General features: G+C 31.7%; 4 protein-coding genes across 4 annotated transcripts; 1 reads left to right on the top strand and 3 right to left on the bottom strand.

Moving 5' to 3' along the window:
* Window positions 1–1,033: 1,033 nt before the first annotated feature.
* Window positions 1,034–2,471, bottom strand: LOC110821223 (uncharacterized). Its single transcript, XM_022050987.2, has 3 exons — window positions 2,290–2,471; window positions 2,090–2,165; window positions 1,034–1,857 (listed from the first exon to the last, which is right to left on the bottom strand). Exons 1-3 carry the CDS (start codon window positions 2,347–2,349, stop codon window positions 1,082–1,084), a joined length of 912 nt encoding a protein of 303 aa, XP_021906679.1. The 5' UTR covers window positions 2,350–2,471; the 3' UTR covers window positions 1,034–1,081.
* A 5,510-nt stretch (window positions 2,472–7,981) lies between these two features.
* On the top strand, window positions 7,982–9,424 carry LOC110821371 (pentatricopeptide repeat-containing protein At2g02980, chloroplastic-like). The gene has a single exon (XM_022051185.2). The coding sequence runs from the start codon at window positions 7,995–7,997 to the stop codon at window positions 9,408–9,410; it is 1,416 nt and encodes a 471-aa protein (XP_021906877.2). The 5' UTR covers window positions 7,982–7,994; the 3' UTR covers window positions 9,411–9,424.
* A 688-nt stretch (window positions 9,425–10,112) lies between these two features.
* Window positions 10,113–11,201, bottom strand: LOC110821372 (glutathione S-transferase F6-like). Its single transcript, XM_022051187.2, has 3 exons — window positions 10,963–11,201; window positions 10,814–10,862; window positions 10,113–10,723 (listed from the first exon to the last, which is right to left on the bottom strand). The coding sequence occupies exons 1-3, from the start codon at window positions 11,110–11,112 to the stop codon at window positions 10,278–10,280; spliced, it is 645 nt and encodes a 214-aa protein (XP_021906879.1). The 5' UTR covers window positions 11,113–11,201; the 3' UTR covers window positions 10,113–10,277.
* Window positions 11,202–15,345: 4,144 nt separating this feature from the next.
* Window positions 15,346–16,577, bottom strand: ATGSTF13 (Glutathione S-transferase family protein). The gene is made up of 3 exons (XM_022051335.2): window positions 16,321–16,577; window positions 16,107–16,155; window positions 15,346–15,918 (listed from the first exon to the last, which is right to left on the bottom strand). Exons 1-3 carry the CDS (start codon window positions 16,465–16,467, stop codon window positions 15,437–15,439), a joined length of 678 nt encoding a protein of 225 aa, XP_021907027.1. The 5' UTR covers window positions 16,468–16,577; the 3' UTR covers window positions 15,346–15,436.
* Between the last annotated feature and the right edge of the window lie 879 nt (window positions 16,578–17,456).

Genomic DNA, 17,456 nt, shown 5'->3' with positions numbered 1-17,456 from the left:
ATATAATGAGAGAGCATTAATCATACGATCATAAAGTTATTAATTATTAATACCCATTAATTTACAAATTTTGATTTTTAAAAAAAAAATCAAAAACACGGAATTTTTCATTAAATTTTTTAAAAAATAAATTGATAAAAGTGACTTAATTTTTAAGGTATTGTAAAAATTAGACACCATAAACTAAAAATTCATAGTGAAGTTATCTAAAGCCCTTTAAAAAGAGAGAAAAGACTTAGCTTTTATATATGTTCGATGTGGGATCCTCCATGAAAGCAAAAGATTAAAAGACATGCATCATATGTTTTAACCAAAGTAATTGGTTACTTTCCTAAAAGATGACTTTTAAGCATTTCCCATATCTAAAAACTAATAATAAAATACAAAGAGGCATAAAATATTTTACCACACGTGTGTGTGTGTGTGTGTGTATATATACATATATATGGATAATTAGTGTGAATTTAAATGTAATGTTTGAATAAAAAAATATATTGAATTTATTTTTCGGATTAATTTGCATGCCTAATCTTCTTAATATTATTTGATATTACGTATGTTTTCAATTTATATGATTTTCAAATGAAATTATTGAAGTCAAATTGTGCTTGTTGCCCATTTAGAGTTAAACCCATCACATATATACATATATATATATATATATACAAAAACTCCAAATGGAATTTTTTATTTTTGAGTTTTATCATTTTTTTTTTGAATTTTGATAAAATATTATAATATTAAAAAGAAAAAAAATCATGAAGGAATAAAGAGAGAAAAACAAAAGGCTTCTTTACACATAGGAGAGAAGAAAGTGAAGAGATTTTTTTTTTTAGATAATACCAAAAAAAAAATTAAACTTAAAATGAAACTAATTATAAACCCAAATAAATTTTTTAAAAAAGAAAATAAATTAACTAATACTTTTAGAAACTCCACAACCCCATAATTAATTATCTTTTTTTTTTCCACTAATTATTTTTTCCCTTCTGATTTTACAAAATTAATCTCCCTCTCCCTCCCTCCTCCCCCATTAAAAGCATAATTACGTATTTATATAATTAATAACTAAATATATATTTTACATTATGGAGCATGAACTTCCATCATAATCCTCGTAGTCCTCGTCCTGGCTGTACTTAGTAATCGGATCGGACGGTAGAGGAGTCATGTAGCGAATAGGGCGAGCGTCCGCATTGGTGACATGCACATGATCGGGGGTATAGTGCAAGTTACTTACAGTAGGGTAAACCGTACTGTAACTCACCCCATATATTGGCGGCACATAATACACTGGGGAATAGGGATATATCGGCGGAAGTGAAGGCGCGAGATCCGTTGATGAAACCGGACGTGGGCCAGGATCCGGTGCCGCAGAGGCCGGAGGAGCTGATCCGGTAGGTGCGGGTGCTTGGCCGGAATTATTATCTGCCTGGACTTTATCAGTATTACTACCATTTTGCCCCTTTTTATTCTTCTTTTTGCTACCACCTTCTCCGGTACTAGTGTCCTGGCCTTTATCGCCGCCGGCTTTGTCTGTCGCCGGAGATTTCTCGCCATTACTTCCGGCGTCGTTTTGTTCGCCATTTTGGGGCTTCTGTGCTGAGGGCTGTTGACGTTCGTCCTTGTCGCCAGCAGCGTTTTGCTGCTTGCCATCTTTAGAGTTGTTTTGCTGCTTCTGATCGTTGGTGTTTTTTGACTTAGCCGCCGCCGGCCGTTTATTCTCCTTCTTCGGTTCAGGCAAAAGCTCTGCGTGTTTTCCCGCCTTAGCCAGCTTTTTAATAAGAGTCTCCACGCCCACGTTGCCCGTCACTGTGACTCTGTGCTGCTGAGCATCTACCGTAGTTGTATAAACACCTGAGCAAGTACAGATATATACATGACCATCCCCTTCACTTTCTCTCTTAGATTTTCCGACCCAACAAACAGAAAAAAAAAAAAAAAAAAAAAAAAAAACTGCTCAGACATGCCTTTTTTATCTTCATTCTGTACATTATAAACAGGCAGCTAGATTCCATATACGAAGAGGTAATTAAGATCCCAGATAATATCTACGTATGTATGTAGGAACGATGAGCAAGTTACGTACCTTCAATGGCTTTAAGAACTTTCTTGACTTTCTTCTTGCAGCCCTCGCAGTGAATAGAAACTTTCAAGGTCCATGTCTGTGGTAACACAGAAAGAAAACAAGCGAGTTTAAGCGATTAGCAGATGAAAAAGAGGAAGATTAAGAAGAAGATTTGCAAGAGCGTATGTGTGTGTGTGTATATATATATGTATATGCGTCACCTGGTATTTCAGTGTGTCCGCAGGGGTCTGATCCTCAGCAGCTGGTAACTGTGTTGCCATCTGAGAGAGAGAGAGAGAGAGAGAGAGGTTGATGGGGTTTCAAGGGAGTGTAGAGAGAAAATGAAAGAGCGAGGAGAAGAGATGTGAGTGATCGATGATTGACTACCCGGAAAAACTTTAAAAAGGTTGAAGGAAGGGGGGAGAAAAAGGCCAGGTGCGGATGCCACGTCACCTTCAACCTTCGAGGAGTGAAGACCAAAATTTGACACGTAAGCAAGTCACGTGAGGTTACGTTTAATAGTCACGTGAGAAAGCCAAGCATCATACCCAGGTGCGTTAGCATTATATATATATATATGTATGTATGTATGTATGTATGTATGTATGTATATGTATGCATATGTATTGATGAATGAAAGCGACCGTTGAACATATTTGGCAAATCTAATCTAAGCGGGGGAGGCTAGTCCATGATGACTGCTTGGAATAAATTCTGGTGGGATATGTCTGTACATACATACATACATATATATATATATATTATATGTGTGTGTCGTATATATATATATATATATATAGCTTAATTGAGGTCATCAGGTGTCAGACGTGGCTTAAAAAAAAAAATAACCCCTAAACATTTTTAACGAGATATAATACTCACACACACACACATATATATATATATATACATACATACATATATCCCAATTAACACCGTTAACCATTCGTCAAAATTTGAGGTCAAAAGCAAATGATGGTGGGGGGTGTATTGCTTCAACTTCCGAAGACTGTTAAGTCAATAATTATGATTAAATTAATTAAATTAATTTGGATTTCGTAATTAATATTAGGCTACTGCTTTGGCATCTTATATTTTATAGTGAACCCTCGGGGAATAATGATTACAAAACAACAAAGTCAGTACGTATATATATATATATATATATATATGTACGATGTCCTTTTAAATTGCATTATATATATAATATATAATATATATATATATTTGCATTATATATACAAGTACACGTTTATAATTTATGAGTTAGAAGCGTAAATGCAATTACACCAAACTTTGTACTTGGGGAATTACTAATTACTGACCACTTCAGATGATTCTCATTAGTTTCATAAATAAATAAATAAAACCCATCATACCTAATGCCAGGTGTATATCTAAATTTTAAATTTTAATTTTAAATTTTAATTTTTAATTATTTATAAATATATAAAATTTTAATTTATAGTTATTTATTATAATTCTTTAAAAATAAATTAAATTTAAAGCATACTCAAATTATTAAAAAAAAAAATTACCCTCTGTACTAATTAGATTATGAAGTAATAATTAATTATCCTTTTTGTACCGCACAGAATTTGAAAAGTACTGGTTTAATTTTGAGTTAATAAAATATTTTCGTTCATTTAATTTTGTAAATTTTTATTTATTTATTTATTTATTTTTAATATATTTTATTGCAAAACGAGTAAATAAATTTAATTTATCATAAAAATACAAAAATTAATTAAAAAAAATCGTTTTGGACTCTTTTGAAAATAATTTCATAAATCTAGGCACAACTGTAAAATAGGAAAAGCCTATTTGAAAAGAAAAAAAAAAAGAAAACAGAGATCAAATTGTAAAAAAAAAGAAAGAGCGGGCCACTTTAGCAACTTGGCGAACCACAGTACGCTGCGTGGCAACTGTGTCAGCTTGCGCTTCCATGCAAGAAGCTAGGTTGGCGATCCGCATGCTAAGCGGATCAAACAGTCGACATCCATTTCCGCTCGCACGAACGGTCGGATTACAAATCCTGCCCATATTCAAACAGACGGTATTGATCAACGGTTGAGAGATGAACAAGCAGGATTCACTCCTCAAAGTCAAGATGGATGACCCATATTTGCACATTAAAATCGCTTAAACAGGTCTCGATCGGACGATCCTCTTTCCTCCACGTCAACCCGATCGGAAGAACGAGATCAGGTGAAGAGAGGCACTTAAACCTCTCTTTAGTCGGCACCTAAACCCTAGCCAACACAACTGACTCGAGAAGAAGAATAAGGGGATGCAAGAGGCACGACGGCGCCGTTGTGCCAAAAACCAAAAACAAGCCAGTAAATACGATTTTTTTTTCTCACTCTTCCTATTTTTTCGTCCTAAATCACTTAAACAAACCCTAATGCAAAATAAGCCAAGGAAAGCCGTAACCCGAGAGAGAGCACACGACAGAGCTCGGCTGTGTAGCCACGTCAGAAGCCAAAACGACCTCGGTAAGGTTGAAATTTCAATCATTTCTCTGTAAAATACTCTTCTTTTCATGATTTAAGTTGATTCCCATCATGAACCTGCCAGATTTGGCTTGGCTGAGAGAGAGGAGCGCTAGAGAAGGAGAACCAAACGGCGGAGCTCAGTGGCGCCGTCGTGCCGGAACTTCAAACCGATCCTGATGAGTTTCCTCTACTCTTTTTAATCTCTCTTTATATGTTTCCACGCCGTTTTGATGCGTGTTTCTCAATTTTACCAAAAAACTCAACAAATCTGAGAGCCAAGAGTTGTCACGAACTTTAGTTGAAAGATGCGTTATTTTGGTCTCTAAACCAATGTAAGAATCCCTCAACTTTTTTCCTATTACAGTTAAATTAAAGTTAATATATAATAAATGGCGACTCTAAACTGTTATGTGAATTCTTGATAATTAAATATAAGTTGTCGATGGAGTCATTTAAACGATTATTTATATTCGTCACTAGCTTTACTTTGTGTTATTTATTCGTTATATTTGCCTCAATTCCTTTTTATTGTGTTTATTATTTTATTTTCATTTCATTTTTATTTTTATTTGCTTATTTACTTATTTTGTAGTCGTCTATTCCTTTTCTCTTAGTCTAATCTATTTTCAATTTTATCTCGCCATGTCCATCTAGAACTAATGTATTAATCATGCATCTTGAATCATTGTACTTTGTTTCATTATGTTTTGCTCTGTGTTATTTTGTTTATTTCGTTTCGCTTCATTTTCATATATTGCCATGTTAATTTCGCCTTAGTTTATTTATTTCATTTTGTTATTCATATTATCGCAATATAGGAGCTCTTATTCTATCATGAAATTTTACTTCGTTTCTATTTATAATTTTATCTCTTAACGGGTTTTGAAACATAAATTTCATATTCTAGTATTAGTTGAAGTATGGGTTCTATGTGATTTAAGAATAATGAAAAATATGCACGAGTAAATCAATAAAAATGGCATACCGGATATCATGTGAAAGAGTGTACGGACTTGGTACAGAGTATGAACCCTACTGTGGATATATCTTTAACTATACAGGGCTGAAAAATCCCATACCAAACGAAGTTGGGAGATAATCAATTTCGTTCATACCGGACGAGGTATTGAGACAATATTTAAATTGTAGCGTCCATTATCGGATGAGGTATAAGAACGGCCAATGAAATATAAAAAGGATATTTTGTTTCCATGTGTAGCGGAGATCCTTATGGGCCCCCAGCAATACCAATAAGGAAAATAAAATGGAATGAATGGTAAGTAACTTGATTTCGAACAAATAGTAAAGAGCACATCATTACATGTCATTAGAATGTATATTTATTGTGTCTAAATTGTCATACTGATTTTATCTTTGTGTGTTGTATTTAAAGTACTTTTAGTTGAGGAAAGAAATAATAACATTTTCAATAAAACGAATAAGAGGTGCATTAGCATTCGAATTTCATTGAAAACATATTCTATCGATTGTTTTAAATTTTATACAATCCTTTAATTTTCATGTCAGTGGAAAAATATGTATTCATACAGCTTCAACATTATTTTTAATTACACAAACACAATCTTAGAAAGTCATTCACACACTTTCACATACAAATGATAATTTATTAAAAAACACATTCTAAAATCATCAATTAAACTTGGGTTAATTATTTTGAAAATCAATAAATTATTTTACGAAAACATGAAATTTTCAAAAGAAAACTAACTCAATTCTTACCGGAATCTCAAATGAAGGAAGAAATCGAAAAGTTTTCGAATAATTTTAGTTCCATACAGTTAGCTCCCTTTTCAATTTCTTATTCCTAATTTTTCTAAAAATTTCATACACATGATTAAGAATATAATTTAAAAGAATAACCGAATGTAAGGTGGAAGAAAATTTACTAAAATTGGTGTCGAATTCGGGCTTCTGACCTGAACACTTAACACCGCGCACGACTATTCTTTTCCAATCGCGTGCGTCGCGCGCAGCTATTCTTTTCCAGTCGCGTGCATCGCGCACAACTATTCTTTTCCAGCGGCGTGCGTTGTGCGCCATGCTTCCTTCTTTCTCTTTCTCCTCATCTTCCTTTTTTTTCTTGTTCTTCTTCTTCATCGCCCTTGTCCCCCTTTCTGCTATGGTTTCTTTTATTATTATTTTTTATTATTTTTACATTTTCTGGCCTAGGCCTGGGCTTCCTCCTCTCATTTAAGTCTAGTTATTACATTTCAAATCAAGACGATCAAGACTCGGATTCCGAACAATGAAAGACTAACTAGGACATTATTTCCTCCCGCTTCGCCAAATTCGAATTGAGGTTAATAATTACTTTGTAGCAGTTTTCTCATTTTAACTTCTTAACATTTATTTAGCCCATATATGAGCAATTTAAGTAAAGCTCTAAGGAATGTAACTTTTAAATTTTTATTTTTCCTGCGCTACGATAATTTCAGTATTACTATATTATCATGATAGGGCTAAATGCTCGAAATCCTTAATGAGAGTTTGGGCTTCTACACTTATCATGTTTAGTTAATATAATGTTACAACTTCAACTTTTGTTTAATTAGCTATAATCTTGATTTTTATTTATTATTATGGACTTTTAATATTTTATAAATCAGCTAAATAGTAACTAATTGTAAATATGATAATAAACAATGATTTGAATAACATGTGAGTGTAATAATTATAACTATGAATTATTGATGCAGTGACTTCTTTTACATTAATGTGAATTAGACTATGCTAATAATTGGTTTCTTCTACTGTTTATATACATATATTATATTATATATATATATATAATAACTATAAAGTTAGGAACAATTATCTCCTACACTTTATATTAACCCAATTGTCCTGTCAGGGACTTTTTAGTACCAATGCATGACTCCTACCACTCACTTTCTGCTTTTTCCTTCCTTAGAACAGCACAAGAGGTTGCAGAGATATAAAGCATTAATATGTACACACACACACACACACATATATATATATATATATATATATACACATACATATATGTATCTCTATATATACTGAGTACACCCAGATCTTAAAAAAAGAAACCCACAAAATCTTATGCTTACAAAAATTATCTTAATGTGGTACACACTCTCAATCAAACCCATTACAGCAATTAATTTCCTGACAAGTACTGAAATTGGTAGGTGAAAATTCAAATTAAACATCTAAGTAATTGAATTTAACTTTTTTTTTTTTTTTTATCTCGGTTAAAAATTTTAATTACAGTGATTCAAGTTAATTAATTTAAAGACTAAAATAAAATAATTAAGAAGATGGGCCAAGGCCTAAGTTTGGGCTGACTTCTTTATGGGCTTTATTCTTTTCTTTCATCTTGAAAACTCGGTTTGGCCTCCATGATCAAAATCAAAATCTTCTTGAGCTCCATCCATGAAACCGAGATGAGTATTACAGCGAACAGAATCTTCCAATTCTTGAACAGCTGCTCCTATCGCTGTCATCTTCACCAAATTCAATCACAACTCATCATCCAAAACCTTCAATCCGACACCACCATTGCCGCCCACTTCATCTCTGCTTGCCACTCACTGGGTCTCCTCTGTACGGCCCATGAATTCCTCTTCATCCACCTCTATAACCCTCATGTCTTCATCTGCAATTCCCTCATTCGAGCCTTCTCCCACGCCTGCATTCCTCATTTCCCTTACGCCATCTACGCTAGCATGCACGGCAACTCCATCGTCACCAATAATTACACTTTCCCTTTTCTTTTCAAGTCGTTGGCCGACTTCAGTGAGCTGAAACGAGGACGGTCCGTGCATACCCATGTAGTCAAACTCGGTTATCTTGCTGATATTTACGTGGGGAATTCGCTGCTGAACGTTTACGCCTCGCGCGAAGGGGACATGGAGTTGTGCCGCCAACTGTTCGATGAAATGCGTGAGAGAGATGTTGTGTCGTTTACTGTTTTGATTACTGGGTTTCGGAGAGCTGGGAAGTACGATGATGCGTTGATTGGGTTTGAACAGATGCTCTCCACGGGTGTGGTGCCAAATCGTGTGACGATGGTGAATGCGCTGGCTGCGTGCGGGAGCTTTGGTGCCATTGATATGGGTGTTTGGATACATGGATTTATAAAGAGAAAAGGGTGGGAATTGGATGTGATTTTAGGGACTGCTTTGATTGATATGTACGGGAAGTGTGGGAGGATTGAAGAAGGCTTGAGTGTGTTCCATAAGATGAAGGAGAAGAATATCTTTACATGGAATGCAATAATCAAGGGACTCGCTCTGGCTAAAAATGTAGAAGAAGCAGTTTTCTGGTTTACTAGAATGAAGCAAGAAGGTTTCATGGCGGATAAAGTGACTTTGCTTGAGATGCTCTGTGCCTGCTCCCATTCTGGATTTGTAGACATGGGGAGACAGATTTTTTGTTCATTGATCCAAGGCAAGTACGGATTCTCACCTACTGCAAAACATTACGCGGCCACGATTGATCTCTTATCTCGCGCAGGGTGTCTTAAAGATGCTTTCAGGATCATAAGAGGAATGCCGTTTGAACCTACTAAATCTATGTGGGGTTCATTGCTGTCTGGTTGTAGAACTCATGGAAGCTTGGAATTGAGTGAGTTTGCAGCTAAGAAGCTTGTAGAGTTGGAGCCGGAGAGTGGTGCATACCATGTTGCCCTCTCTAATTTGTATGCAGAAATGGGAAGATGGAATGATGTTGAAGAAGCTAGAGAATTGATGAAAGACAAGGGATTCAACAAGGAACTCGGCTGCAGTTCCATGGAACCTGATCCCCAAAATCATGTTCATGACTCTGATGCTATTATTAAGATGAATACATGTTCATGACTCTAATGTTATTACTAAGATCAGTAGGTGCTTGCCATTTACGATTACCGCAGTATTATAGCATCCATGGCAAAAAAAGAAGCCACTTAGCTAGGACCCAAGTGGTGATACCTTTGTTTGACGGAACAGGAAAGTTTAAGTCCTTTTGGACTGAGTCTTCTGTAAAGGCGGCCTCAAATCAAGATTGAAGAAGAAGAGGAGAGGAAGATGAACTAGTATAAGAGATTGATTGTTCATATACATATATATATACTGTGATTAATTCCTAAACTTTCTACCAATTACCATTTAGTTTAGGAATTATCTGATTCCTCAATTAGTTTGCAAACGGTGGAATTGTTTGAATCTAAATATACCTGTTCTTGTCCCAGATGGGACACATAGTGGATTATCTATCTACAAGTCCCTGTAGTAGATGCGACAAATACAAAACGCAATTATTGACAAATTTTAGATAAGGAAAGTTGTTTCTTCTCCGGGAAGTCTATGCCATTTGTTCACTCAAAATTAGTAGGCTACCTACTTAGTGTCCAGGCTCCACAAAATTCAATGCATCTTCAGATTTATTATTATTATTTTTTTTTACATTTTCTTTTTACTTAAGGTCAAACAGGATTCTTCCAACTCTGAAATGTACGTTTATGTGATCTTATCCAAAAATAGGTGATTACACAGACCTTAAAGTGAAGAACAGATTGAATCTAGAAAAAGAAGATACCCTTAACATTAAGGACTGAAGACACCAGAAAAATACAAAGAAAAGCTCACACAGGATCTTATTCAAGACGAGTAAATGACTGAGTTCACCACAGATCATAGAACTACATAAGTTAAAGTGTCTAAGATTCTAAAACCCATTTCTGCAACTCACATCTTTTGCAAAGCAATGACCTTTCCCCAGGCGGGTCTTGCAGTGATGTCTGAGACCCAAGCAGAGACACGAGGGTGAGAATCCAAGAGCTTCTTCGATGGGGTCAATAACAAACAATGGAGGGCAGGGAGGTGGTGCAGATCTGCCAAAGTGAAACACCCACATGCCAAGTACTTTGACTCACCGAGTCGAGTCTCGTACACATCCAGAACTTTAGAGAGTTTAGCTTCGTTCTCTTCGACAGCTGCTGAGTCTGTGGTTAGACCAAAAAAAGGCTTGTAGAATTGTTCCCAGGCGAGCTTGGAAGCCGCCGTGTCGAACTGGTGAGCTTCCACTTCCATCCAGACAGACATGAGCGCCATCAGCTTGGTGCTAGGGCAGAGCAGCTGGGTCCCCTTGTCTTGATACTCGTGAGCTATGTACTGTGTAATTGCTCTTGATTCTGCAAAAAGGAAAAAACGAAAGCAGATCAGATCATTTCAATGTGCCAATAAAACCCATTTAGACAACCAGGTATGAATAAAAACTTTACCGAAGAGCTTCAGATCGCCATCTTCAAAAGCCGGAACTTGACCAAACGGCTGCAACGAGAAAGAAAACGGTAATGGAATCTCAAACGTGATCTCAACTGGGTAGAAATTAAAAAGTTTAATGTTTAAAAATGGAGTCGCAGACGCTTACGTTGAGTTGCAAGAAGGAATCTTTCTTGTGCTCGCCCGCTTTCATGTCGACGTTGACGAACTCGAATGGGATATCTTTCTCGTAGAGAGCGGCAAGAGCTCGCATGGTGGCGGTGGATAGAGGGGTTCCGTGAACCTTGACGGGTGCCATGATCGGGTGCTCGGATTTGCGAGACGAGGAAGAAGAAGCTCAGAGCGAGAGAGGAGATCAGACGAGAATGAAATGCTCAAAGTGGCGTCGTTTTATATAGAAATTAGTTTCTATAAAGACGTGGATTTCTCGTAATTCTGGAATGTTCCCTTAATATCATTTTTTTTTTTCTGGGTTCGGGGGACCATTAAATTACTATGATTTTTTTTTTTTATAATATAGTTTTTTATACAAGATATCAGAGAATCAAATCAAATTATATTTCTATTCATAAATTATTTATGTATTATTATAATTGATATTTGCTCTTTTATAATATATTATAATTATTTATGTTAGGGTTTACGTGATTTAGCATTTTTTACAAAAACGACAATTTTGTGGCTCAGATTATTTATTCTTTACTTTAAACTAATAAAAATTAAAAATATATATAATTTTTATTCCTATTACTTTTAAAAATTAATTAAACTTAAATAATTATTTTCCTTAATTTAAATTATGAAATACATTTTAAAAAAATATATAATAAATTTATCTTCAAATTAAACCACACTACTTGCCATTCAACAATATCAATTGTCATAAATGGAATATATATATATATATTCATTATAAAAGCTTGCATATATATATATATGGGTTCGACGGATTCAATTTCAATTTTGAAAAAAAAAAAAAAAAAAATTAAAAGAATTACAAAATTTATTTGTAAATTCACAATTAATTTAAGTTTATGAAAACATATTACATATTTTTTAACATAAGAAAACACATTTATCAATAGTAGTAATTTTTAATTTAATTATATAATATGTTTCAAATAAAATAAAAAAATTTTACTCGGGAAAATCAAATGACGAAATTTCCTAGGAAAGGGGCAGGTATATTTCAATGTCAACGTAAGCTCCGACGTCACCACCCACTCCTCACCCTACGTCCGAAGTCAACCGAGAATCGTTGACCATTTATTTGGTAAAAAACTTTTTTGACTTTTTCACTCCGCGCTTTCCGCGCAAGTCACAAACATGATTTTCCCAACCGATAAGTAAATTAATAAATTCTAACCTTCCTCATTAACACCCTAATTAAATATATATAATTATAAATATATATATATTGCCAACTCTTTGCTAAGTTGATTTCTTTGAGACCCATATGACCCATAAAAAAAATAATAATAATAAAAAAAATCCCAATTCATTATAAATTTTAATATTATATTCATGAACTTTATAATTTGAATTAGAATTAAGAAATTAAATTAATTATGTAATTTCCTTAAACCATGTAAAATATTTGCTACTCTTGTTTATAGAGATTGTATATCATATTATAATCTTAATATAATATATAGAATGGTAGGTGGTAGAGGTCGGTGAGTAATGGGACAGTGGCATATGATACTCATAATTAAAGTCTATAAAGGTTGGTCCCAACTCAAATAATAAAATATTTTATTTTATAAATAATTATTTAATAATTAATAAGTAATCTAGTAATATCTTAAATATTGTATTTTTTTTTTTAGGAGATCGGAATTTTTTTTTTAAATAAAAATTATAATTAATTATAAATTTTTTTATATTATAAATTCTCATATTATTGTATCGTGTAACCATCCCTCTCACGTATGTTTTTCTTTCGAATGATCTAAATTTGAGTTTTTTTTTTTTTTTTATTATTCTCTTTCTAAATAGTTTAGAATGACATACGTAATTGTTTAAAATAAATTTATTTAAAATTATACCTATATATATGTATATATATTTATTTAGGATATACGTGGTGTATAAATATATATATATTTGTATGCATATGAGTAAATTTGTATTCAATTAAATTCAACTCTCCTAACTATCATAATTTACCTCATTCTTAATTGATTTTTAATTTATTTATTCTTCTCCCACATATATATACATATATATACACACACACACACACTCATTTATTATGTAAATATATATATATATCTCTTATTATTATTATTATTTATTTATATCATAAGATAAAATTATGTAATTATAATTATAAAACTTATAACATTACTTAATATATATATATATGTAAAATCTCCCTCCATTACCATTTATTTTTATAAGATATGTTTATATATTGTGTTAATCATACTTATCTGTATTAAAACCCATTTCTATATATATATAAACTATACCTATACATATTATTATATTAAACACAAATACACCATTCATACTTGTATATATACTTATAATACACACACATTTTTTTCCCTAAATTTATTCATTCATCATATTTTTCTACTCTTAACTTACACCATTTTATAAATTTATGACTATAGTTATAAAATTTATAATTGTCATCTAAATATTATTGTTTCTATTATTACGTATATAAATATTTATTAAAACATAAGGATTATACGTGCATAAAAAATATTATTTTAATCATATATACCCATACATGCATTTATTTATACATAGTTATATGTATATATATATATATATTTATATATACACACATTAAAAATATACACATACACAATATATCTATATATACATATATATTTTTGTTTTCCTTCATACATTTACATCAAAATTCATGGAAATAAATATATTTCACATATTCATTATAGTTTATATATGTATATCTCATATGCATAAATATACGGGGTGTATAAATATCATAAAACTTATTAATTGGTGGCCACCCCCTTATCCCATTTCCTAATTTTTTTCATGTTTCAATCTCACATGCACCTTCTCTAATTTGATTGGTCCTTTCCATTATGATAAATTTTTAATTTTAATTAATTAATTTTTTTTTTTTTTGTTTGTTTGTTTGTTTGTTCTCATATTTGTTTTACAATATTTAGCTTAATTAATTTACAAAATTTAATATTTTCTAATCAATTTTTTTAAGTTAATTAATTTTTTTTAACTTTCTTTCTAATTTAATTTTACTACTTTATTGATTTTTTAAAATTTAATTATTATTTTTTAAAATTTAATTCATTTTACTAATTACAAGTTTTAATATGTATTTGAAATACTTTTTTAAACAAAAAATTATTTTAATTTTCTAAATAACGTTCTAATTCTTAAATAAATTATTTTTAAATTTAATTGATTTTATATATTTTTCTAATTTCCTCCCCAATTTCACAAATAAAATTCAGAGCCTAATTTCTGAATTATTACAATTATAGTTTTTAATAACTTTATATACATGTATATGTGGGGTGGGGTCATATTTCAAAGTAAAATAGTATATAATATATTTAAAAAATAAATGATTATTCAATATTTTTTAAATAAAATAAGTGGGTTAAATATAATGGCAACCACATGATTATTAGGTATTACTAGATTTGTTTTTAACCTAATACACATATATGTATATATAATACACATATATTCATATACAAATATGTGTATTATATATATATAGTTGTGTCCAAACATAATTCATGTAAGACAAAGATTGGTAAGTAAAGGGTTAGTTGGAGCGGATCCAATTTGTTCTTAAGGATGGATCCAAAATAAAAAAAATCTTACGTGCGATTTAGGAATATCAACGAATCTAATTATTGTAATATAATTTTTAAGCTTCTAATTAGTTTTTATAATTTATTTATTAGTTCGAGATCTCTTTTACTAATACTAATTTAGTATTAAAATCGAAAAATTAGTAAAATATTTTTGTTTAAAACGAGTCGATTCTGTAATTATAATAAAAAATTAAATAATTTTCGTTAAACAGTTTGAACTAAAATCCAATTTAGATATGGTGTAAATAAAAATAAATTTTTTAATATTTTAATTCAAAATATTATTGATGCATATATTTTGAAATATATATTATAATATAAGTAGAATATATATTATATATTATACTGATTACATAGATATACATTATATTCTGGTTTCCAGAATATATATATTTTCCTTGGCTATAAGATGATTTATGTTTTATGATATGATACGATATATATTTTATTAGGAAGACATCACAATATGTAAGAATATATATACACACACACACACATTATTTCGAGCTCTAACTCCTGCATATAATCAATATATATGTACTTTTGTACCTTGAAGTTGTTTTTGTCTTGCTTAAATGTGATATATATATATATATATATATATTATATTTCCTTATTTTAGTTACCAAAATAAGTTTTATGATATTATACCAATTAATTTTCTATATATATAGATAACAATTAGACAAAAAAGTTTGAAGTATCACCCAAAATCACGAACACATGCATAATTAAGAACCCAAATTACGATTAATTAAACAAAAACGAGAATTAAGCTTAATAAACAATTAATTAATTAGAACCCTCTTCCTGCTTCAACTCATCCCCGAAATTCATCCCCTCCGCAACTTTCTGAAAAGCCGGCCTAGAAGAAATATCAACCCACCAAGCCTTCACACGGGGACGATCATTAATCAAATCAGCATGAGGAGTCTTCATGAAATAGTAAGTGTAAGAAAGGTGGTGTAAATCGGCCAGGCTGTAAAAATCTCCGGCGAGGTATTTGTTTCCGGTCAGCCTCGTTTCATACACGTCAAGAACTTTCCCTAGTTTCTCCAGGTTGTCGGAGATGATCTTCTCGTCCGGGGAGTTTCCCTGTAACGGAGCGACGAAGAACTGGTGGACGATCGCCGAGATCGGAGGGTTGAACTGTTGGGATTCGACCTCCGACCAGAGTTTCACCATGGCCGCTTCTTTTAGGTTTTGGTGGCGGATTAGGTCGGTGCTGGAGTCTTTGAATTTGTCAGATAGGTATGAGGTGATTGCTCGGGACTCTGTAAGATAATGCATGCATGCAAATCCAACAAAGTTCACTCAATTAGTTTTTTTTTTTTTTTTTACAAAAAAAAAAATTATATACATATGTGTATAAATAAATTCATCTCTAATTATATATTGATATATCTATTGATTGATTATTAATCAGTATATATATATATATAAACAGAAATGAAAAACATACCAAAAATAGTGAGATCTCCATCTTCAAGCACAGGAATTTGACCAAAGGGCTGCATGACAAAATACATAACCGTGAATAAACATTAATGTAAAGTGGCTATATATATATAAATAGTATGTAGATTAGATATGCACACACACACACACACACACACACACATATATATATATAATATATATATATGTATAAGTAAAGGGTGAAATGGGATAGGTACATTCTTGGCGAGGAAGGAAGGAAGCTTGTTCTCGCAGGCAAAGAGATTAACAGGGAGAAGTTGAAAGTCCAAGGATTTCTCATGAAGACAGGTTATGACTCTTGTGGTGCATGTGGATATTGGGTCTCCATGCAACTTCAGCGCCATCGATAAATTATTTGCTTAGATATTTACCCACACACTACTCTCAACCCAACCATATATATACACACACACACACAGAGATGACAACCATACAGCAATTACATAATCCGAGTTTATATATATATATATATATATAGTTATGTACTTACTATTTTATGACTATAAGTTAAATAATCCATTGATAACTTAAAAACTATCTGTCTTTTTGGAATCTTTCAATACTTGGGTAACTCATAGGTCAAAGTTATGAATATGATACTTACATTTTTTTTTTTTTTTTAAATTTAATGTGTAAAATAATTCTTTTGAAATTACATAATCCGAGAGAGGTAACAGAAAATATTTTGGTATCCGATGCTATATATATATATATATATATATATACATATAGCACTTCATTTTGATAATCAATCACCAACAAGATTAGAAATTGAACTGACAAAAAATTCTAGTAGTTATATAATTTTCTAAATTTTAAGAACACCAACAAAATTGTACAGAGAATCCAATGAGTTTTAAGCTTGTAGAAGCTACATGTGATGTCATATATATATATATATATATATATATTCAAGTCATGTGACAGATTACAGAGATACAAAATCAAACCAGTCAAACCATGATTTTCTGTACCCTAATTTTAAATTGTTTTGATTGGCATCTAATATCATCATCTTCTTGAGATTTGTTCTTTCCTTTTTTTTTGTTTAAGAATTTCGTGGCAGACGTATTAAGCAAATTCCAAAATTAATCCCTTATTTAAAACCCATTAACGTAAATCTATTTCGAACCAGTTTCTATTAGCCAATGCCATTAAGTTCCAAGCCCACAGACCCTATTCTAAAACATTGGCATGACCTGCGATGGGTGTACTTCGTTTCTTAATTTTGGCATTTGTTTCTTTTTTCCTCTTTATTATATTACTAGATATATCTACACATTAGATAATATGTAAATACAATATATAATAATAAAAATTAAGTTATCTTTTT

The sequence above is a fragment of the Carica papaya genome, chromosome 5 (genome assembly GCF_054855325.1).
Source record: "Carica papaya isolate Zhongbai chromosome 5, ASM5485532v1, whole genome shotgun sequence".
NCBI classification, from domain to species: Eukaryota; Viridiplantae; Streptophyta; class Magnoliopsida; order Brassicales; family Caricaceae; genus Carica; species Carica papaya.
The sequence above is the reverse complement of the archived record's forward strand: the minus strand, read 5'-3'. Positions and strand labels throughout refer to the sequence as shown.

Excerpts from the sequence above, each read along its gene's own strand:
- LOC110821223 (XM_022050987.2), bottom strand. The coding sequence starts at position 2,349 with ATGGCAACACAGTTACCAGCTGCTGAGGATCAGACCCCTGCGGACACA. Across the intron at positions 2,166-2,289 it reads CGGACACACTGAAATACCAG|ACATGGACCTTGAAAGTTTC; the intron begins GTGACGCATATA and ends GTGTTACCACAG. Across the intron at positions 1,858-2,089 it reads AGTTCTTAAAGCCATTGAAG|GTGTTTATACAACTACGGTA; the intron begins GTACGTAACTTG and ends GTACTTGCTCAG.
- LOC110821371 (XM_022051185.2), top strand. The coding sequence starts at position 7,995 with ATGAGTATTACAGCGAACAGAATCTTCCAATTCTTGAACAGCTGCTCC.
- LOC110821372 (XM_022051187.2), bottom strand. The coding sequence starts at position 11,112 with ATGGCACCCGTCAAGGTTCACGGAACCCCTCTATCCACCGCCACCATG. Across the intron at positions 10,863-10,962 it reads ATTCCTTCTTGCAACTCAAC|CCGTTTGGTCAAGTTCCGGC; the intron begins GTAAGCGTCTGC and ends TTCTCGTTGCAG. Across the intron at positions 10,724-10,813 it reads TGGCGATCTGAAGCTCTTCG|AATCAAGAGCAATTACACAG; the intron begins GTAAAGTTTTTA and ends TCCTTTTTGCAG.
- ATGSTF13 (XM_022051335.2), bottom strand. The coding sequence starts at position 16,467 with ATGGCGCTGAAGTTGCATGGAGACCCAATATCCACATGCACCACAAGA. Across the intron at positions 16,156-16,320 it reads CTTCCTTCCTCGCCAAGAAT|CCCTTTGGTCAAATTCCTGT; the intron begins GTACCTATCCCA and ends TTTGTCATGCAG. Across the intron at positions 15,919-16,106 it reads TGGAGATCTCACTATTTTTG|AGTCCCGAGCAATCACCTCA; the intron begins GTATGTTTTTCA and ends ATTATCTTACAG.